The following is a 21,634-nucleotide window of genomic DNA, read 5'->3' on the forward strand; positions in this document are numbered from 1 at the left end:
ACAAATGGGGTCTTCCTCACCTGCATTTAGGAAAAATTACAACTTCCTCCCCCAGATGACCTCACATCTCCATTCTCCACTCAGTAGCTGCCCCAGGGAGCATCAAAGTGCAAACTGGATTTTAATGTCAGTCAAATTTAACCAAATTCCTTATAGAGCTCCAAGGCCTGCGAGATCCAGCAGCAACTGGCCCAACCAAATGGAAGTCGGATTCAGAGCTTAGTTTTCTCCCTGCAAACGCCGACCTTCCCAAGGTCCCCTCTCTCTTAGTCTGGAACCCTATCCCCCCCACCCCCCACACCCAGGGTGGGTTAAGGACTGGGGAGCCTAGGGGCTTGGGCGTTGATTGTCAAGTTCGTGACAGGAGAGCCCGCACAGTGCAGGTGGAGACAATGCAGAGATAGTTCTGGCTTGCAACAGGGCGGAAGGCAGCTGACAGGGACTAGACATTTTCGGATTGGCATCCTCGCAAGGAGGGTGGCAAGGAGTGCCTGTCCCTTTAAAAGAGAGGACGCGAGGGAGCGTGCCCCTCACGGGGGATGGCCTCCGCCAAGGCGCCTGTTCTCATTGGTGCGGGCGGCGGCCTTGGACGGTTCTGATTGGCGGAGAGGAGGGACGTGTCCCGCGCGTCGAGAGGCGAGGCGGGCCTCCTCCTTTCCCGGCCTAGCTAGCGGCGGCGTCGGGGCTATGTCGTGGGCGCCGGGCCGCTTGCGCGCGGCTCTGTCCCTGGCAGCGGTCCGCGCGCCCAGTGCCACCAGCGAGGGCGCGGCGCGGCGGGGGTTGAGCGCGCGGCTCGCGCCGCAGGAACCCGGCATGGAGTACCAGGTGTCTGGCGGACGGGCTGGCGGGCGGGGTGGGGGGGGGCAGAGCTGTGACACGTGGGCCGGGCCTGATGGGAGCCGCTCGCACGGGGCTCGGGGCTCGTCCAGGTGTCGGGGGTTGGGACCGGCATCCAGAGGTCAAAGGTCAGGGGGCGGGGACACCTGGAGGCCGAGGGTCGAGGGGGTGGGGGCCCAGATCCTGAGGCCGGGGATGGGAGTGGGGGGGGGGGGGAGGCGGGCGGGAGCAACCCGGTGGCACCGGTGGGAACCGGGTCCAGGAACTTGATCTAGGATTGCTGACACTACTGTGTCTTCATGTTAGAGGGAAGGGCGTTGGTGACAGGACCTGGAAGGCCCTGTCCTGTGGGTTTCAGTTTAGGCTTAGGAGTTCTGATGACCCTGGAGTCTTGAGTTGGCAGGGCAAGATGCAGGAAGGATTGGGAGCAAAGTTGAGAATTTAGCCTCGAAAGAAAAGGATGGGGATCTGGGGGCGAAGTCTCCAGGATTCACCAGACTGGAGATCCAAGCTCCTGGGATTTAGGAGATGGACGGTGGAGGGTCCTACAGTTTGGAAACAGAAAATATCTGCAGGTGTTGTGACCTGGGCCAGTTGCCAGGGTCCAGAACCTGATGCCAGCCAAGCCAGTGGGAGGGGATTGGAGCCCCGAGGGCTGGAGCTACAACACTAGAAAGAGAGGGGAAGTAAATTTCCTAAGGACACAATTCTAAGAGTCTCTCAATCTTCCCTAATTGGAGCTGGTTTCAGACAGGTATCCTCAGATCCCAGCCTCCTTAGCATCTAGGATTATAGGCAGATGACTGGATTTGAATCTTCAAATTCTGCCTCTTTTCTTTCTCTTTCTTCCCTTGCTTTTCTTGAGCCAAGGTCTTGCTGTTTAGCCCAGGCTGGCCTGATCTTTCTGCCCTAGCTCATGCCTGCTTCAGTTTCTTTTTTTTTTTTTTTGCCAGTCCTGGGGCTTGGACTCTGGGCCTGAGCACTGTCCCTGGCTTCTTTTTGCTCAAGGCTAGCACTCTGCCACTTGAGCCACAGCGCCACTTCTGGCCATTTTCTGTATATGTGGTGCTGGGGAATCGAACCCAGGGCCTCATGTATATGAGGCAGGCACTCTTGCCACTAGGCCATATCCCCCTACTTCAATTTCTTAAGTGCTTAGATTACACACATGCACTACCAGCCTTGGCCATTTCTTTATTCTGATTCAAAAAATGTTCCTGCCCCCACCCCTAGATGGGCCTTTCCTGAGGCCAGGCCCACCAGCCAGGTGATCAGGGACACAATTTTCCTCCCTGTGAGCCTCCTTCTCCTCCACTGATTGCTTCAAACAGCTGTTCTCAGGCTAACATCATGGAATCCTGAAGTCCTTTTGGTTTGTATGAAGGCTTGCAGGAATTCTGGAACTCTGAGAATCCTAGCTTAGGGTTCTGGTACTGGAGTCGGATATAATGGAGAGAATGAGGGCAAAGACAGTGGAGACAGGCAAGGCCTGGTGAGCCAGAGCAGGAAGCAGAGCTAGTTCTGTTAGCCTTTCCACCTTTGCCTGAGCTCCCTGGGTGGGGCTGAACGCATGCCCCCAGGCTATTATCTCTTTCACAGCTGGATAGATGCCATGGCTCCCTTTCTGTTATTTGTGTGCAGGGCAATAGGCTGGTATGGCAGGCGTGGTGTCCTGACTTGGCCTGTGCTGTGCTGGTGCCGCTTTGCCTAAGGATCTTTAGTGAGCTAATTTGCTACCTGGGGACTGTGGTTGCCAGGATGCTGTGCGCATGCCTCAACACCCTACAGACCAATGCTGGCTACTTGGAGCAGGTGAAGCGCCAACGGGGTGACCCCCAGGCACAGCTGGAAGCCATGGAGCTGTACCTGGCACGGAGTGGACTGCAGGTAGGTAGGGAGGGTCTGTGGCATCCCCATCCTCATCTCCCTGAGACTCTGATGGCTGAGGTAGGGACTTTGTTGCAGGTGGAGGACTTGGACAGGCTGAATATCATCCATGTCACTGGGACCAAGGGAAAGGTGAGGGGCAAACCCAGGTGTAAGTAACCTCTTGGTGGGCGGGGCCTGTCCACATAATATTTTCTCTCCCTAGGGCTCTACCTGTGCCTTCACTGAGCATATCCTGCGCAACTATGGCCTGAAAACAGGATTCTTTAGGTACTAAATTGTGGAGGGGTGTGATTCGTAGCTCCGTGGGAACTGTGGAGGCCGAGTTCTCCCTGCAGATCAGTGCCATGTCTCTCTGGCACCCATTGTTTATTCATTTAGCAAACATTAAATCAGGGGCTGGGAATATGGCCTAGTGGCAAGAGCGCTTGCCTCGTATACCTGAAGCCCTGGGTTCGATTTCCCAGCACCACATATATAGAAAATGGCCAGAAGTGGCGCTGTGGCTCAAGTGGCAGAGTGCTAGCCTTGAGCAAAAAGAAGCCAGGGACAGTGCTCAGGCCCTGAGTCCAAGGCCCAGGACTGGCAAAAAAAACAAAAACAAAAACAAAAAACACCATTAAATCAGCATTTATCAAGTGTTAGCAGCCTTTAGTTTTCTCTTCTTTTTTTCTGTTTGGAGTTGAACTAGGGCCTCCAATTGCTGGGCTGGTGCTCTACCATAGGAACCACACCTCTTGTGCTATTTATTGGCTGGTTTATTTTTTTTTGTTTGTCTGCTTTTTATTTATTTATTTATTGCTGGTAATGGGTCTTGAACAAAGGGTCTGGCTATTGCCCCTTAGTTTCTTCCACTCAAGGCTAACACTCTACCATGTGAGCCACAGCTCTACTTCTGGCGTTTCAGTGGTTAAACTAAAGATAATAGTCTCATGGACTTTTCCTGTGGGCTGGGTTCCAACCCTGGTCTTTAGATCTCAGTCTCCAGAGTAGCTAGGATTACAGGCATGAGCCACTGGTGCCTGGCTCTACTCTTCTAAAGTATTTTTGTGTGTGAACACCCTAGCTATTGATTTGGTACCACATGGCCAGCCTGGGGATAACAGTTTGAACACAGCAAACAGGCTTTGTCCTCTAGGGCTGAAAGACAGATGCTAGCTAGATGGATGAAAGATTGATGTTTGTGTGTGACAGGAAAAGCAGGGGGACTGTCGGGGCTCAGAGACTGGCACCTTCATTGAGACTGGCACCATGACAGGTTGGGGCTGGAGGGACTAAAGATAGTCTAGAAGCTGGGCACCAAAGGCTTGTACTTGTAATTCTAGCTATTCACGGGGCTGAAATCTGAGGGACTGAGGTTCAAAGCCAGCCCAGGCAAGAAAGTCTGTGACTCTTACCTCTCCAATTAACCACCAAAAAAAGCTGGAAGTGGAGCTATGGCTTAAGTAGCAGAGTGTGTGCCTTGAGCACAAAAGCTCAGGGACAGTGCCTGGCCTGGAATTCAAGCCTTAGTACTGGCACATACACAAAAAGAATGCACACACAAAGGAAGGTCGCCTAGAAAGGAGAGCATGTGGCAGAGGCACAGTCCTGTGGCCTGAGAGGTGGTGGCAAGGAACTGGGCTCCTGCGGGCGCTGACGACCCTTGGGGAGGATTTTCAGCAGAGGAGTAGCCGTGCGGAGGACAGGTGGGCAGGGAAGGCCTCGGGACCGGGGAAGGGAAGGGAGTCCTGCTGACCCCGCGTCTCCCGGCAGCTCTCCCCACCTGGTGCAGGTGCGCGAGCGGATCCGCATCAATGGGCAGCCCATCAGCCCCGAGCTCTTCAGCAAGCACTTCTGGCACCTCTACCACCGTCTGGAGGAAACCAAGGTGTCCATTCTGAAGGGCTGGGGAATGAGAGGGGCAGGGTGTGCCCCATGTCCCAGGCCCCTGTCTCGCAGAGCAGGGGCTGTGGGCACTGACGTGTTCCTGTGCGCAGGATGGCACCAGTGTCTCCATGCCCGCCTACTTCCGCTTCCTCACCCTCATGGCCTTCCACGTCTTCCTGCAAGAGAAGGTGTGTGTCCCCCAGACACCTATGTCTGAGACCTTGGGGACTGAATCCCAGCAGGTGGGGGGTCCTCAAAACCTGGGGTCCTCGCCCTCCTCACCGCCGTGCGGTCTGGCTGTCTGCAGGTGGACCTGGCGGTGGTGGAAGTCGGCATCGGCGGCGCTTATGACTGCACCAACATCATCAGGTGAGGCAGCGCGTGGGGACTGGTGGCGAGCAGGAACCCCAGGCTTCACCTCCTGCCCAGTGGCTCAGGACAGGGTTGTCACGGCCCTCTTGTCTCCTTAGGAAGCCTGTGGTGTGTGGAGTGTCTTCTCTTGGTATTGACCACACGAGTCTTCTGGGGGACACGATGGAGAAGATAGCGTGGCAGAAAGGGGGCATCTTTAAGGTGACTAGGCAGCCGGGGTACACGGCAGGCTCAGGGTTGTGGGGTGGCACAGAGCCATTAGTGTAATTGAGGATGAGGCTTGTGATCAGAGTTGGAGCGTGGCTCAGTTGGTAGAGCCTTAGCCAGTGAGTGAAAGCATCAGGTATTGAGTTCAAGTCGTGATCTTGAACCTAATGAAAAAGAGAGACCCTAGTGATCATCAGAGCCTGGATTCTTTTTTTTTTTTTTTTTTTTGGCTTGGACTCAGGGCCTGAGCACTGTCCCTGGCTTCCTTTTTGCTCAAGGCTAGCACTCTGCCACTTGAGCCACAGCGCCACTTCTGCCCGTTTCCTGTATATGTGGTGCTGGGGAATTGAACCAGGCTTCATATATACGAGTCAAGCATTTTTGCCACTAGGCCATATCCCCAACCCCTGGATTCTTTTTTTAAAAAATCATCTTATAATTTTTATTGTTATTGTTGAGGTGTTGTACAGAGGGGTTACCAGTTCACAGAGGCTGGATGCCTCTCTGCCTTGTGTGAACGTGCAAGTCCAGCTCCTCTAACCTCCCATGAGTGGTGGGAGGGGTGAATGGTCTTTGGGAGCCAGAGGGTGGGTGGAGGACCCTTGTAGCCCCCGCCTCACTCTCTGTGGCCTGTTTGCAGCCTGGTGTCCCTGCCTTCACTGTGCTCCAGCCAGAAGGTCCCCTGGCGGTGCTGAGGGAGCGAGCCCAGCAGATCTCGGTGAGTCTGATTGGACGCAGCAGTGGGGAGGGAGAGATCTGAGGAGTGCTGGGGAGGTGCGTCCTCTCCGTGGTTTGTTTATCCATGCAAGGGGAGCTAGGCTAGCTGCTCCTTGCAAGAACACAGGGGTGACCAGGGCCGGCAGGGGTTTGTGCCTGCAGTCCTAGCTGCTCAGGAGGCTGGGATCTGAGAATCTCGATTAGGCAGGGCAAGTCCCGTGACACTCTTACCTCCATATAACCAGCAAAAAGCCAGAAGCAGAACTGTGGCTTAAGTAGTAGAGCACCAGCCTTGAACAAAAAAGCTAAAGGACAGCAACCAAGCCCTACATTCAAGCCCCTCTATACACACAGAGTAAGAACACATGGGCGATGTGAGCCAGTCTTGGTGGGCTCTGGTTGGGTAGGGAGTTATAGAAGGCGCTTCTAGCATTCTCTGCTGACCAGCTGCTGCTCGTGTCCCTCCAGTGTCCTCTCTACCTGTGTCCACCACTGGAAGCCCTGGAGGAAGGGGGCCCTCCGCTGGCCCTGGGCCTGGAGGGAGAGCACCAGCGCACTAACGCAGCCTTGGCTTGCAGCTGGCCCACTGCTGGCTGCAACGGCATCATCACCTTCACCAGAGTGAGTGGAGTGTGTGGGCAGGCAGCGGGCAGCGCGGAGAGCCTGCCTGGGAGGGTTCTAAGCACACGGGGCTTCACACAACCCACAGCCATCCAGGAGCTGAAGCCGCCCAGACCAAGCAACCTGCGGCAGCTGCCCCCGGCACCTGTGTTCCGCCCCACTTCCCGTATGCGGCACGGTGAGTCGGAGCTTCCTGCCTGGCTAGGACCACCACATTTCTTTGAGCCCCTACAGATGTTTCTTTCTTTTTCTTCGTGTGTGGTGTGTGTGTGTGTGTGTGTGTGTGTGTGTGTGTGTGTGTGTTGGTGCTTGGCTTGAACTTGGGAATTGTGCTCTCCCTTAGCTTGTTCACTTAAGGTTGGTGTTCTACCTCTTGAGCCATACCTCCACCTCTGGCTTTTTGCTGGCTAATCAGAGAGAGAACTCACAGATCTGTGTTCCTGGGCTGCCTGCAAACTGAGATGCTCAGATCTTAGCCTTTTTTTTTTTTTTTTTTTTTTTTTTTGGCTATGGAGCTTGAACTCAGAGCCTGGGCCCTGTCCCTGAGCTGTTTCGCTCAAGGCTAGCACTCTGCCACTTTGAGCCATGGCACTGCTTCCAGTTTTCTGGTGGTTAACTGGCACTAAGAGTCTCACAGGCTGGCTTTGAACTGCATTCCCCCAGATCTCAGCTTCCTGAGTAGCCAGCTGTCAGATGTTCTTTTGATTTCCTGTTTGGGAGGTGGAGGACGTTCAAGATGTTCTGGATGGTGCCCCGAAGGTCTATACTCCTTTCTGACTCTGAGTTCAGGAATCTTTTCGAGCTTGTTTCTTCATCTGTCAAATGAAATGTTAGGACCCACTGCCAGGGACTGCCATGAGTCCCTGACATAACACCAGCAAGGTGCTGAGCCCAAAGACTGGAGGATGCAGGACCAAGGGCCAGCTAGATGTAGTTGGTGTCCTTGCCACCACTGTCATCACCAGACCATGACGTTCATGTAGATGACATGCCTGCCATTGCTTCTTGCTCCTACTAAGCTCTCAGTGCACAGTAGGTGCTCATGTTGTTAGATCCCCCCTATAGTAAATGGTTTCAGTGTGCCTACTGTGTGTCAGGCCTGCCATCAAGGGTGAGTGACAGTTCTGGAGCAAGTCTCTGAATCATATTCCAGCTGTAACCTATGAGCACAGAGCTTTCTGGCTGCCAAATGGAATAATACTGGATAGCTACACCGCTCAAGGTTGCCTAGAAAATCCCATCAGATGATGTAGCACGAGCTATATAGGTACCTGTCACTAGTCAAGAGGTTCTTGGGGCCGGTGAGGATTCTGAACACCCAGAGGGACAGCCTGCTGGGAGAGCAGGTGCTGGGATCTGAAAAGGAGCCGTGGCTCTGCCTGTCTACCTTCACCAGGGCTTCAAGACACGGAGTGGCCAGGCCGGACACAGGTGCTGCGGCGCGGGCCCCTCACCTGGTACCTGGATGGTGCGCATACCAGCAGTAGCGTGCAGGCCTGCGTGCGCTGGTTCAGACAGGCCCTGCAGAGGCAGGAGAGGCCCAGTGAGTGAGTACCCAGTGGGGCAGGGGTGGGGGTGGGGCCTGCTGGAGCCTGGGACCTATGTAAAGGCTGGGGTGGGACATGGGGCCAGAGCCGACTGGACCAGTGGGGAGAGGTTGTGTTTAGGGAAAGGGCTGTGGTTGGGACTGCCCTCTGATCACTTTCCTTTTGGTGCAGTGGGCCTGAGATGCGAGTCTTGCTTTTCAATTCCACTGGAGACAGGGACCCCTGCAGCTCTGCTGAAGCTCCTACAGGTAAGGAACCAGCCTGGGGGCTGGCTGGCAGGTAGCTCAGCAACCCTTCCACATACACACACCAGTCCAGGCTGTAGAATTGGCATCTTGGCACACACACACACACACACACACACACACACACACACACACACACACGTCCAGGCTGTAGAATTGGGCATCTTGGCATCCCCTTTCGCCACTGGCATATGACCCTGGACAAGAGGGGCTCAAGGGTACTTTCCTGAATCCCAGCCTGCTTTATGAACAGGTTTGCCACTAAGGATGCCTGCTTTTCAAGTTTGGTTAAAGGAGTTACCAGGCTATAAAGCACTTCTGTACATGGGGAAATAGGATGTTCCCAGCTGTTAGGGACCATCTCACATTTCACAGACTGGCGCAGATGAGGTTGCTCATGTTTATTAGTCCTTTGCACAGCCTGTATTTTGTGCCCTGCCCCTATCTGGATACCACTTGTCCAACCCTCTGTTCTCCACCTGTAGAGTGGGCTATGCCTTCCTTCACTGGCAGGCAGGGTACACTGACTGAGGCAGGTAGGGATGGAGTTGAAGTGCTGTGGTCTATAGTGTCACTGTAGTTCAGGGATGGGCAGATTCTGTGGCTTCTGGGAGGGAGGAGGGGGCTTTCTCTAAACTCTTAACACCAAATCTTTCCTCTGGTCTCCTAGCCCTGCCGGTTTGACTATGCTGTCTTCTGCCCTAACCTGACAGAGGTGTCATCCACAGGCAACGCAGGTGAGCGGTTACAGGTGTGGTGCCTGGGGGGGGTGGCTTAGGGCTGAGGACCTTGAAATAGGCCACTTTATGCATAGTGGGGGGCTTCTAAACTGCAGGTGTGAGGTAGGAGGTACATTTGTTTAATTGTATAAGTAGTCTTTGGTGTATTTGAATTAATACCATGTAGCTGCAATACAAAAATTATCAGAGAGAATAGTTTCCAAAAAGTAGGTTTTAGCCCATCAGTGTTTACTGAAATTAATAATAATAGGTCTTGACTGGCATTTGTTACTCTATTTTGTGCAGTGCTGGGGATCAAACCTGGGCTCTCAGGGTCTCAAATGCCAGGCAAGCATTCTAACCGCTTAAGCTACATCCTCAGAATTGTTTTTTTCCCCCCCATAATTCAGTTTATTTGGGGGTTTTAAACTCTGAGCCTCATGCTTGCTGACTTTTCTGCCCAGGGTGACTTGAACCACCATTCTCCAGATTTCATCCTCCTGAGTAGCTAGGCTTACATGTCTAAGCCACCAACCAGCGCCTGGACATTTGTTACTCTAGATGAAATACAGTAGAATAGAAAATATCGGTGCCTTGCTTGAAGCAAGGATACATTCCAGTTGGTAAAGGTTTTGTTCTAAGCGTATGTGTAAGTACACAGTACTGGGTTGCAGTGTAAAATATGCTTTTTACTCTGCATTGTGGTTTTTTAAAAGTTGGGATTGTGGGGCTAGGAATGTGGCCTAGTGGTAGAGTGCTTGCCTGGCATACGTGAAACCCTGGGTTTGATTCTTCAGCACCACATATATTTTTTAAAAAGCCAGAGGTGGCGCTGTGGCTCAAGTGGTAGAGTGCTAGCCTTGAGCAAAAAGAAGCCAGGGACAGTGCTCAGGGCCCTGAGTTCAAGGCCCCAGGACTGGCAAAAAAAAAAAAAAAAAGTTGGGATTGTGTGTGTGTGTGTGTGTGTGTGTGTGTGGTGTGTGTGTGTATTCTGGGGCTTGAACTCAGGGCCCCTCTACTCTTGCATAGCTTTTTTAGCTAAAGGCTGGTGCTCTACCACTTGAGCCACCGTTCCACCTTCCAGATTTTTGCTGGTTAATTGGAGGTAAGGATCTCCAGGATTTGGGCTGGGAATATGGCTTAGTGTCAAGAGTGCTTGCCTCGTACATATGAAGCTCTGGGTTCGATTCCCAAGCACCATATATATAGAAAATGGCCAGAAGTGGCGCTGTGGCTCAAGTGGCAGAGTGCTATCCTTGAGCAGAAAGAAGCCAGGGACAGTGCTCAGGCCCTGAGTTCAAGGCCCAGGACTGCAAAAAAAAAAAAAAAGAATCTCCAGGATTTGCCTGCCTGGGTTGGCTTCAAAACCTCGATCCTCAGATCTCAGCCTTTTCATTAGCTAGGATTACAAATATGATCCACCAGTGCCTGGCTTAGGATTTCCCGGAAATGTTTATACCACTTGGTACTAGACTGTTGGGTATCTGGCTGTCCATGGCCCTGGGCATGTCACTGAACTTTCATGAGCCTGTTTCCTCAGTGTCCAATGTGGGAGCCATGGGCAGAATTTGTCAGGGTGTCTAGAGCCTGGGGCTGAGTCGGTGCCTGCTGTGGTTCTCCTTTGCTGATATGTCTGTCTCTGTGTTCCTCAGACCAGCAGAACTTCACTGTGACACTGGACCAGGTGCTGCTCCGCTGCTTCCAACACCAGCAGCATTGGAGCCGTCTGAACAAGGAACAGGACCACTCAGACCTCTGGAGCCCCTCGAACCTTGAGCCTGGTGGGCCTGCCTCTCTGCTACTGCATCCCACCCTTCCCGCACCTGCAACACCAGCTCCTTTGTCTTCAGCTGCATCTCACATGCCTTACAGTGGATCAGCCAAGGCCGGGACCCCCATCTTTCAGCCCCCAGCCCCTCACAGAACCTCCTTACTCACCCCATGGCCAGCAGTGGGGCCAGTGTTCTCCGTGAGGCTGCTGCCATCCATGTGCTGGTCACTGGCAGCCTGCACTTGGTGGGTGGTGTCTTAAAGCTTCTGGAGCCTTCCCTGTCCCAGTAGCCAAGACAGTGGGGCCTGGAGGTGGGGCCTCCAGCTGGATTCCCTCTGTGAACTTATACCAGGTGCCTTTTGATTTCTGGTTTCTTGATTCTCTCTGGACTGACCCAGGACCCTGGCTCTGGGTGGTGGAGTAGAAGGCTGGGCGGGACATTGTCTCTGGCCAGGGCAATGGGGGCTTTCTCAGGACCCGCTGTTGGAGATGCCTGAAGCAACCCATCTCTCCTTGTGGCTCAGGCCTAGGTTGTTGTATGAGCTGCCTGACTGGCCTAGGGTCCTGCTGGGTGCTAGGTGCTAGGTTTCCTCCTTCTAGTGCCTTTAGAGAAAGGAAAGGCCCCTGCCTGGGACGTCCTAGAGACAGAGGTTAGCTGGGTTCAATTAAAGCCTTGTAGCGTTTTTTTAAAAAAGAAATGCCAGGACCTTTGATTGCCTCCTCTGACAATGGGGGCTGGGAGCGGTGGCTCGCCTAGGAACTGGATTGTGCAGAGGCAGTGCGCTGGGACACATCCTCTCCCTCTGAGCGTCAGGTGGACCCAGGCTCTGCAGGTTCCACAGGGCCTTGTGATTGAGCAGCATGCCCATTTTCCAGATGAGGGGCTGGCTGGTGGCTGGCTTTGAGAGGCCAGGTGTGGCATGGTCCAGTCACACAGTAGCTGTGGATTAGAGCCCAGGGCTCTCAGGGCCTGTGTTCTGACCCCAGAGTGAATGTGATCAGGACCTCTTGTGTCTGGTTCCTCAGCCTCATTCCCAGGTGGACCACCAAATGAGTGAGCAGCACAAGGGCGTGTGCGTGTCTGTGCCTACATATGCATGCATATGCTGGTACTGGGGCTTGAACACAGCTTGCGCACTGTCCATTAGCTTTTCCACTCAAGGCTAGCACTCTACCACTCAAGCTACAGATCCACTTCTGGCTTTTTGCTGATTACTTGGAGGTAAGAGTTTAACAGACATTCCTGCCCAAGCTGGCTTTGAACTGTGATATTCAGATCTTAGCCGCCCGAGTAGCTAGGACTATAGCCATGTGCCACAGGTATAATCCAGATCTGGTGGGCATTAGCCACCTGCTACCATTCAGGGTGCCACACTTGCCTCTAGTCCAGGAGGTGGAGGTGCAGCCCTGCTCCTCCCTCCCCCCAACCCTCTACCCTCTAGGCCCTTTCCCTTTGCTAGCCCAACACTGGTTTTATGTCTGATTTTATTGGTGGTGGATATACAAGGGTGGGCCCCAAACCAGCACCTGGCCATTAGCCACCTGCTGCTGTCTATGGAGCTCTGTGAGGGCCCAGGGGGGGGAGCTGTTGCCACTCCCTGGGCTCCAGAGCAGAGCAGCCCTCAGCTTCTGTTTCCCCCACCAAAGTTGTGCTAGTCCAAGAGTGGGGGTCCACAGGGACCGGATGGGTACAGGCGGCTTTGGGCCAGACTCTTGTGTTCCCACGGAGGAGGTGCTGCTGGCATTGGGGGCCGGGGCTGGCTCCGCTTGGAGTCCTTGCCTCCCACCCAGTGCTGTTCGCTGGTCCAGGACCCAGGTAAGATGCAGGCACTCAGGGCAGCGGCCTTTCCCCCTGTGCGCTCGGGCAGCCACATCCCAGAGACCCAGGATGAGAAGGCTCTGCTGAGTGGGGTGGGGAGACCCCAGGGTGTTCCGGGCCGACGTCCCCGCTGGCAGCAGGCCTCTGAGAGGCGGGTGGGAGGGGCGGAGGCAGAGGGCACTCTCCATCGGCAGGCGAGTGGAGGCACTGGGGTCCCGGGGCGAGTTCATGGCCGATGGTTCCCAGCTGGTGGCTGCTCGGGCTCTCCGGCAAGGCGAGGGCTGGCTGGGCGGCCCCCAGGGCTCCGGGGTGGGCACTACGCCATGCTGCTGGTGGAGCAGGGGGTGCTCTGGGTGCTCCCAATGCTGTGGTTGGTGCTGCTGCTCTCAGAGGAGGCCGGGGGCAGCCACCGCCACCACGGGCTCCCGCTTGCTGGGGGGACCTGGGGGGGGCGCGGGCAGGGGCGGAGGTCAGGGCCCCAGCCAGGACTCCCCACTCCCTCAGAGGCCTCCCAGGCACCCCCAGGTGGCTGGTGATGGAGGGGTCCTGAGTGCTCGATCCCCAAGATACTCACGTGTGTGCGAGTAGATGTACCAGAGGGCTGCGGTGAGCAGGGCGCCGATGAGGAAGGCGCCAAAGGTGATGCCTAGCACGGCAGGCAGGACGAGGCCATTACCTGGGAGACCGAGGCGGGGGAGGGGCCCGTGAGTGCCGCTGCCCCGCGCTGGCCCTGGCCCTGCTACCCTGTGGCGCTGGCTAGGAGCAGAGGATTTCGTGCTAGACCCTCCCGGCCACTGGCCCTGATGTCCCCTGACCTTCGTTTAGTCTCTTCATCTATTCTATGGACTTGTCACACTCAAAGACCAGAGCTAAGCTTTGACCGTCACCCCCAGGCCTTGTGGACCATGCTTCTGCCTCCTAAGGCTGGCAGAGAAGCATATTTTAGGGAGCAAGGAAGTTCACAGCCTGCTCTGCCCTCCTGTGTGACCTTAGGTCAGCCCACGCCCCTCTCTGAGCCCTGTACCAGGTTGGAATGGGCCAGAGCACCTTTTAAGACTCGAGCTGTCCTTGGTTGTCTAAGACTCATTCCCTACTCCTGTGTCCTGTGTGTCCCTGGTGGCCGCCCCTTAGGCCACGGACTTGCCATCTGCACAGTGGTGGTTAGTCTTGCTTTCTTGGTCTTGGCTGGGGGTGGGGGACACAGAATGGCAGGTGTCCTTCCCCCAGCAGCATCAGGGGCTCTCCTGCCTGGTGTCTGGGCCCAGGGGAGCTCCTGGAAAAGGCTGGAAGGTGCTAGGCCGAGGTCCTTGGGGAAGCGGAGGCCAGCACCATGCTCAAGGTTCTGACACTCCTTCCAGGAGCCCCCTTTAACAGTAAGGGCCACCCGGCCTCAGAGGGGACAGAGCCAGAGGCTGGGAGCGGGGCCCCGCAGGGTGGACACGGGTTTCCATCCCTACGAAGCAGCCTGCTGTTTCCAGTGCTAGCTCTTGGGGCCTAAGAAGCCCTTTTGCCCTTCTTGAGGGCAGCAGCCCTTGGATTCTCTGCTGTGCGCTGGTCTCCAGCTGTCCACTGTTCCCCCTCAGCTCCTGGAACGAAGCTAAAGGGACCCACGGGCACTCACCAGACAGCTCAGGGCTGACAATGTTGAGGCGCTTGGAGACAAGCTTGAAGACGGGCTCGTAGGCGTCCTGGAGGAGGGGGAGAGTGTGCCACAGCGTTCGGCAGGGAAGCACCTGGACCTGCCTGGCTCAGAGCCCCACCTGGGGCCTTGGCAGGAGGCCTGCCTCCCCGACTCACTAGCTGAGAGCAAGTCCTGGGGGATGTGTGCTCTGGGAGTCTCCTCGTGAGCTTTGTGGGCGCTCTGGACTCATTACCCTTGTGCATGCCTTGGAGTGGGAACCAGCTGGCCCAGGAAGCCCAGCTCTTCAGCTCATGGAGATGCCCATTCCATGTGGCCCCGAAGGCTTCTCGGCTTAACCGCTGAGCTTTCTAATTCTACAAAGCTTTCTGTGTGCAAAGACCCGGGGTGACCCTGCAGGTGTGTCCAGGACTGAGGGCTCTGAGAATGGGGATTTCACTGGACAGTCAAGCGAGTGTTGCCATCAGCAAGGGCAGAAAGTCAGGATTTTGTTGTCCCTCTTTCCTAAGGTCATGTGTTCGTTGAGCACATTGGTGATCATGGCACATGAATGTGTGGGTGGATTCCTGAGGGGGAAGTGAATGACAGGACGATGTGGAAGGATGGATGGAGGTGTGAGTGGATGGGGGTGTGTGTGAATGGACAAATAGATGGACCGGTGGGCAAGTGGATGGGTGAATGTATGGAAGCCTGGATGGATAAACAGATGGAGGGGCAGATGGATAAATACATGCCATAATAAATAGCTGGATGGACAGTTGCATATCTTTCTGATGCCAGGACGTAGCAATCACCCCCAGAAGGCTAGAGGGTGGCAGAGCAAGAGCGCCTCTGACAGCCAGAAGTCAAGCCACACGCGCTATTTCTACTTCTCACTTGGTTGCCGCATGCCTGCCTAGAACCCCGGAAGCCACCCTGAGATCTGGGCCTGAGCCAGGCCCCACTTACCTTCAGATTGGCCCCAGGATGTACGGCTATGTTGCAAGTGAGGGTGGCAACCATGGGAGTGGGCACCATGTAGACACGGAGGAGGAAGCTGAAGCGTGGGTCACCACTGGGGCTTGGGGACAGTAGGTTCACACAGCTGCCTTTGGCTGCCTGGCCCTGGATGAGTTCCACTCTGTCTGTCTCTGGTCCCAAATCCAGATAGCAGCTAAGTAGCTGGAGCGTAGCCTCAGGGACCGCTGGAAGCATGCTGACCTGCATGGGGGGTAAGAGGGACAAGGAGTGTCGGGCTCTTCGCACCGTGCGTGCGTGCGTGCGTGTGTGCGTGCGTGCGTATGCACATGTACATGCCTGTGCTAGTAGTAGGGCTGGAACCAGGGCCTGGGCACTGTCCCTGAGGTGTTTTGCTCAAGTCTGGGTCTCCCACTTGAGCCACAGCTCCCCTTTGAGCGTTTCAGAGTTTGGAGATAGGAGTCTCACAGACTTTCCTGCCTGGTCTGGCTTTGAACTGTGATCCTCAGATCTCAGCCTCCTGAGTAGCTAGGGTTCAGGTTCACAGGGAATGCCAGGATGTAGGGGGAACTGTGGGGCTAGGTTGCCAGCTACCTGCACAAAACCTTGCTGGCCCAGCTCAATGGTGCTGTAGGCCTGGAGGAATTTGGGGCTGAGGTAGAGGTCCACCTGGAAAGACAGGCTGTCCACGTCGATGCAGTACACCTTTTTCTGTGGGAAGACAGGAAGGAGGCCGCATCAGTGTGCGTGGCACCAGCCAGGAAGGGGAGGGGAGGGGGGAGGGGGAGAAGGGCTGGCACTAGAAGCTGTGACCCAGAGTTGCCTCATCTTTTATAAAACGGTAACTCCTCTGTACAATACCTTAATAATAACAATAAAAAAATATTTTTTAAAGCTAGTATTTATCAAGAACTACTTGGGTGCTGTCCCTTAGCTTTTTCACTCAAGGCTGGTTGTTCTATCACTTGAGCCACACCTCTACTCTGGCATTTTGCTGCCAGCTTTTCCTGCTCAGACTGGCTTCAAACCTTGATCCCCAGATCTTAACCTCCTGACTAGTTAAGATTACAAACGTGAGCTACTAGTGGAGCCTGGCTTATTCAGAACTTCCATATCATATTCCTGTGATGGCTCCTACAACCCCTAGGGGATGGGGTCATTTCTTTGTTTCCTTCTTTTTTTCTTTTTCACTGGTCCTAGGGCTTGAACTCAGGACCTGGGTGCTGTCTCTGAGCTTCTTTTTGCTCAAGGCTAGCACTCTACCACTTGAGCTACAGCACCACTTCTGTCTTTTTCTGATTAGTTTATTGGAGGTAAAAGTCTCACAGACTCCTGCCTAGGCTGGCTTTGAACCATGATCCTAAGACCTCAGCCTCCTGATTAGCTAGGATTACCGGCATGAGGCACCAGCACTGGGCTGGTCATTCCTTATGACGCAGTTTACCTCTGGGCCAGACAGATTAAGTTGTTTGCCCAAGGCCAAGAGCCAAAAGATACTAGTATCCTCTGCCTTGAAGTGAAGGGCAGAACCCTCAGCAGCACTCTTCCCAGTGTAGGGAAGGGGAGACTGAGGCACGCTGGAGATCTTGGGCTTGCCAGGATTTAGGACTGAGTTTCCTGATATCTGTTCCCTCCCCATCTAGGAAGGGCTCCCAGCCCCAACAGGCAGCAGACCCCAGACCAGGAGGGTAGCATGGTGACGGTCCATCTCACCCGCAGTGATAATGAGCCTGAGACGGACAGGAAATTGAGGAACACCTGTGGGAACAGCGCCAAAAAGCTAGTCAGAGACAGAAAGGACTCTAGGGCCCTCCCATTCAACACACCCATTGTATGGATGGGAGCAAGGGGCCAACAGACGGCCACGCCTGGACTGCCACACCTGCCCTGCCCCCCCCCCCCATTCCTCAGCCCGGAGGCCCCAGGGGGACACTGCCCTCACCTCACTGCTGACCACGTGTTTTGCCACCTCCACGCCACACAGGGAGTAGGCACTGCTCAAGACAAAGTGGTCACTGCTGTCCTCCGCCTGGCAGCGAGGGTCCCAGAAGGTCAAGCCCACGATGGTGCACTGCATGGTCTGGATGAAGGGAGGGGTGGCACTGACAGGACGCCCCGAGATCCTTCAGGGGGGATCCTCAGCATTGACCCCCATCTAGGAGTCCCAACCCCCCCACCATTCCTTAGCCCCCTCCTTTCCGTTGGAGTTCATCCTCCTACCCTATTGAAGCTTTATTAATTTCTTTAATGGTACTGGGGTTTGAGTTCAGGGCCTCCTGCTGGTACTTAGCTTCTTTGCTCAAGGCTGGCACTCTACCATTTGAGCCACACTTCCTTCCAGTCCAGGAGTCTCCTAGACTTTTTTTTTTTTTTTTTTTTTTGCGTGTCCTGGAGCTTGAACTCAGGGCCTGGGTGCTGTCCCTGAGCTTCTTTTCAAGGCTAGCTCTCTAGTTTATTATTATTTTTTTAATTAAAAAAAATTTTTATTTGGGGCTGGGGATATGGCCTAGTGGCAAGAGTGCTTGCCTCGTATACATGAGGCCCTGGGTTCAATTCCCCAGCACCAGAAAACGGCCAGAAGTGGTGCTGTGGCTCAAGTGGCAGAGTGCTAGCCTTGAGCAAAAAGAAGAAGCCAGGGACAGTGCTCAGGCCCTGAGCACTGTCCCTGGCTTCTTCTTTTTGCTCAAGGCTAGCACGCCACAGCACTGCTTCCGGCTTTTTCTATGTATGTGGTGCTGAGGAATCAAACCTCGTATGCACGAAGTGATTCCAACTCCCTCTTAGCCATGTCCACGCTTACTAACCAGAGAAACACACACACAAAAAAAGAATGGAACACTGTTCTACCTCCCACACTAACAAAAGTTTGTTTCTTGGTTCTTTGTTTTGTTCTTAATTACAATCTAGAGAAAAGTGGTCAAAGTGCTCTGACACAGTGAAAATTCAAATCTGGTTGCAGGCAAAGCCTGTGGGCAGAGTTTATCCAAGTTTTAGACTTTGACTCCACAATCCTACTCATGGGGAAATCTGTCATAAGAAAGTAATCCAAGGGCTGGGAATGTGGCTCAGTGGGAAGATGGCTTAGCTCACCTAGCATGCATAAAGCCCTAGGTTCGATTCCAACACCACATAAACAGAAAAAGCCAGAAGTGGTGCTGTGGCTCAAGTGGTAGAAGCGCTAGCCTTGAGGAAAAAATAGCTCAGGGACAGCGCCCAGACCCTGAGTTCAAGCCCCAGGACTGGCAAAAAGAAAAGAATTCAAATAAGAAAAAGTTCTGGATTGGGGAATGTGGCTTAGTGGTAGAGTGCTTGCCTAGCATGCATGAAACCCTGGGTTCCATTCCTCAGCACCACAGAAACAGAAAAAGCCAGAAGTGACGCTGTGTTTTAAGTGGTAGAGTGCTAACCTTGAGCACAGATTGGCTCAGGGACAGAGCCCAGGCCCTGAGGTCAAGCCCCAGGACTGGGAAAAAAAAAAAGTTCCATACACAATCATATGCATATTTATAGTACAACCAAAATGGCTAACACAGGAGTTAATTATGGCACATCAATATAATAAAATACACCTGCTTATTAATAAGTACAGGTGCCAAAAGTTCTAAAAATAGCTGGGCAAGGTGGTTCGCACCTATAATCCTAGCTACTCATGGAGCAGAGATTGAGGAGATGGTGAGTTTTGGCCAGCCTTAGGCAAAAAGTTTCCAAGACCCTATCTCAGTGGGGAAAAGTTGGGCTAGGTGTCTACTGTCTGTCACTCTGGCTACTTGGGAAGTGTAAATAGGATTCTGTCTCTCATTCTCTTTGTCCAAGCTGGGTTTGAACCTTGATCCACCTACCTCTACCTCCAGTAGCTGGACTGAGCCACCATGTTAACTATGCTGGTGTTATTCACAGAGCATTGAGTATCCAATGGTGAGCTCGGCCTGCCAACCATCACTGAATTCTCAGGTGGTAGGTACCATAATCAACTTGGATTGCACATCCTGGCTGCTCGCCTGGTATAGGCCCCTGAGAGTCTTGGGCCGGTGAAGGAACCTACTGTTCTTGTACTGGTCTTGAAGGGACAGGTGTTCTGTTACCTGCAGGTGGTCTTTCCTAAGTGACAGAGTCATGACACCATTGGCGCATTTTGGCCGAATCAGGGACAGAAGCAGATCCGGGTCACATCTGTTTGGTGGGGTGGTCAGGACCGGTGCGGGTGAGGTCTGTGGTTCACCACCTGAGGGCAGCAGAGAGGGGCCGGGAGGACAGCCACTGAGCAACTTCCTGTCCCCGTGGTACAGATGGGAGGAGACTCCGATTAGCAGTGGAAGCGGGGAGCAAAGACAGGGGCCGGGGCAGAGGACTTACTACAGCTGGGCGCCCGCAGGGAAACAGCGCTGGCCAGCGGCAGTTCCACGAAGGAGGCCACGAGGCTGGCGTTGAGTGCCCGGGCCTCTCCCACCAGGCCTTGGGGCGTGTCTGGGAGCACGAAGCCATGGATGTTCTTCTTCGAAAAGATCTTGAAGGAGTATTCACCAGTGGTCTGGAGGAGGGGAGAAAGGCAGATCAGGGGAGCCACAGCTAGACTCAGAGGCCGGGTGGGGGGGGGGATAGTCAGGAGCACCCCCGGGCAGCCCCGGTGGTACCAGCCCCCTTGCTCTTCCCGCCGCACCTGCCTTTCCTCTGCCTGGCCACCCTTGTCCTCTCTACCGGCTTCTGCCAGGCTGGGAAGGCTTCCCGGAGAAGGTAGCCTCTAGGCGAAGGTCTCCAGGAAAGCCGGGGGGGCGGGGGACGGAGGCAACGCGCTGGGTGCAGAGGGACTGTCCGGGTAAGGGCTCAGTCCCGAGTGCTGGTAGGGCAAGGCAGCATGGTAGAGGGAGCCAGGGGCCTGGGGAACAGGCGCAAGGCTCACCAAGATCTGCATGTTGTGGTTGGCGTCGATAAGCCAGGACACGTACGGGGGTCCCTGCAGGATGAGGATGGCGTCGGGGTCTCTAGATGTGCAGTTGAGTTCTACCTTCACCGTCACTGTCCGAGGCCTGGAGGCAGATGGCGTGGTCAGGGCGCGTGGGGCAGGGGCAGGGGGAATAAAGGGATGGACAGGCGGGCTTGGGTGGGGTCTGGGCGAGCGGGGACTGGAACCAGGTGTAGACTCGCTGTGTGGGAGGGGCCTGGAGGCAGGAGGAGGCCACTCCGCTGCCCCTGATGGGAGGGGCTTAGCGGTCTGGTGTCCGATTGGGGTGGGGCCTGGTGCTGAAGGGGATGGGGAATGAAGAGTTAGGGGGGGGGATCCCCTTACTCAGCCTTGGGACCAGGCAGGATCCTGAGGATGTGCGCCTCCTTGTGGCCCGTCACGCCATCCAGGCGGCAGCCCAGGATGGACACGGGGCCCCGCGGCTGCCATTCGAGTGTGCGGCCCATGTCCTTATGGTCTTCAGGCATACAGAAGTATGGGAGATTCTGGGCTGCAAAGACAGGGGCACTTCAGTCCTCCAAACATCCCCCGCCTGCCCCCTCCCCCAGAGCCTCACAAGCTGGAGGTATAGGAGGACCTGGGTTCAAATCTCACTTCCACCACTTACCGGCTGGCTGCCCTTGTGAAAGGTCTGGGGACTCTGTTTCTTCATCTGTCAATAAAGAGTTCATATAAAGCCGGACCCCGCGGCACATAGTCGGGGCAGCACATAGTAGGGATGCAGCCTCGTTCCCCCCCCCAGCACACCGTTCTACTTTAATCTCTCTCGCAGCATTTACCCAACCCTGAAAGAATTTCCAAGTCTCTTACAACAACTTGGCACTTGATAGGTGTGTACAAGGTCTCTCCCCCCCACCCCATTCTTTTTTTTTTTTGTCAGTTATGGGGCTTGAACTCAGAGCCTGGGCACTGTCCCTGAGCTTTTTTTTTTTTTTTTGCTAGTGCTTTACCACTTTGAGCCACCGCACCACTTCTGGTTTTTGAGTGGTTCACTGGAGATAAGAATCTCATGGCCTTTCCTGCCCAGGCTGGCTTTGAACTGCAATCCTCAGATCTCAGCCTGCTGAGTAGCTAGGATTACAGGCGTCAGCCACCAGTGCCGACACACACACACACTTTTTTTTTTCTTTTTAAGTAATGGTAGTAGCAGTTATGAGGTTTAAATAACTCAGGGCTTGGTGGGGCTGGGAATATGGCCTAGTTGGAAAGTGCTCGCCTCGTATACATGAAGGCCTGGGTTCGATTCCTCAGCAACACACATATAGAAAAAGCTGGAAGTGGCGCTGTGGCTCAAGTGGTAGAGTGCTAGCCTTGAGCAAAAAGAAGCCAGGGACAGTGCTCAGGCCCTGAGTTCAAGCCCCAGGACTGGCAAAAAAAAAAAACAAAACAAAACCCCAAAAAACAGAAAAACAACTCAGGGCTTCGCACTTGCTAGGCAGGTGCTATACCACTTGAGCCGCATAACCT

The 21,634-nt window shown here is 54.5% G+C and overlaps 2 protein-coding genes across 2 annotated transcripts in view; one reads left to right on the top strand and one right to left on the bottom strand.

Moving 5' to 3' along the window:
- Window positions 1–643: 643 nt before the first annotated feature.
- On the top strand, window positions 644–11,480 carry Fpgs (folylpolyglutamate synthase). Its single transcript, XM_048343474.1, is given in 19 exon segments — window positions 644–825; window positions 2,595–2,609; window positions 2,611–2,724; window positions 2,803–2,856; window positions 2,930–2,994; window positions 4,480–4,594; window positions 4,704–4,781; window positions 4,901–4,962; window positions 5,064–5,166; window positions 5,813–5,890; window positions 6,358–6,457; window positions 6,460–6,510; window positions 6,599–6,688; window positions 7,907–8,057; window positions 8,229–8,277; window positions 8,279–8,305; window positions 8,973–9,039; window positions 10,674–10,820; window positions 10,823–11,480. Coding segments are annotated over 19 exon segments (1,764 nt in total). The 5' UTR covers window positions 644–687; the 3' UTR covers window positions 11,083–11,480.
- A 780-nt stretch (window positions 11,481–12,260) lies between these two features.
- The window catches only part of Eng (endoglin), a 30,775-nt gene continuing 21,401 nt past the window's right edge, over window positions 12,261–21,634 (bottom strand). Inside the window, 13 exon segments of the mRNA XM_048343490.1 lie at window positions 12,261–13,011; window positions 13,013–13,053; window positions 13,186–13,287; window positions 14,233–14,299; window positions 15,199–15,450; window positions 15,802–15,918; window positions 16,921–16,965; window positions 17,150–17,287; window positions 19,290–19,429; window positions 19,561–19,735; window positions 20,105–20,231; window positions 20,492–20,657; window positions 20,775–20,819. Coding sequence (XP_048199447.1) covers window positions 12,928–13,011; window positions 13,013–13,053; window positions 13,186–13,287; window positions 14,233–14,299; window positions 15,199–15,450; window positions 15,802–15,918; window positions 16,921–16,965; window positions 17,150–17,287; window positions 19,290–19,429; window positions 19,561–19,735; window positions 20,105–20,231; window positions 20,492–20,657; window positions 20,775–20,819 — 1,499 coding nt within the window. The 3' untranslated portion in view covers window positions 12,261–12,927.

This window comes from Perognathus longimembris, chromosome 1 (genome assembly GCF_023159225.1).
Source record: "Perognathus longimembris pacificus isolate PPM17 chromosome 1, ASM2315922v1, whole genome shotgun sequence".
In the NCBI taxonomy this organism is placed as follows: domain Eukaryota; kingdom Metazoa; phylum Chordata; class Mammalia; order Rodentia; family Heteromyidae; genus Perognathus; species Perognathus longimembris.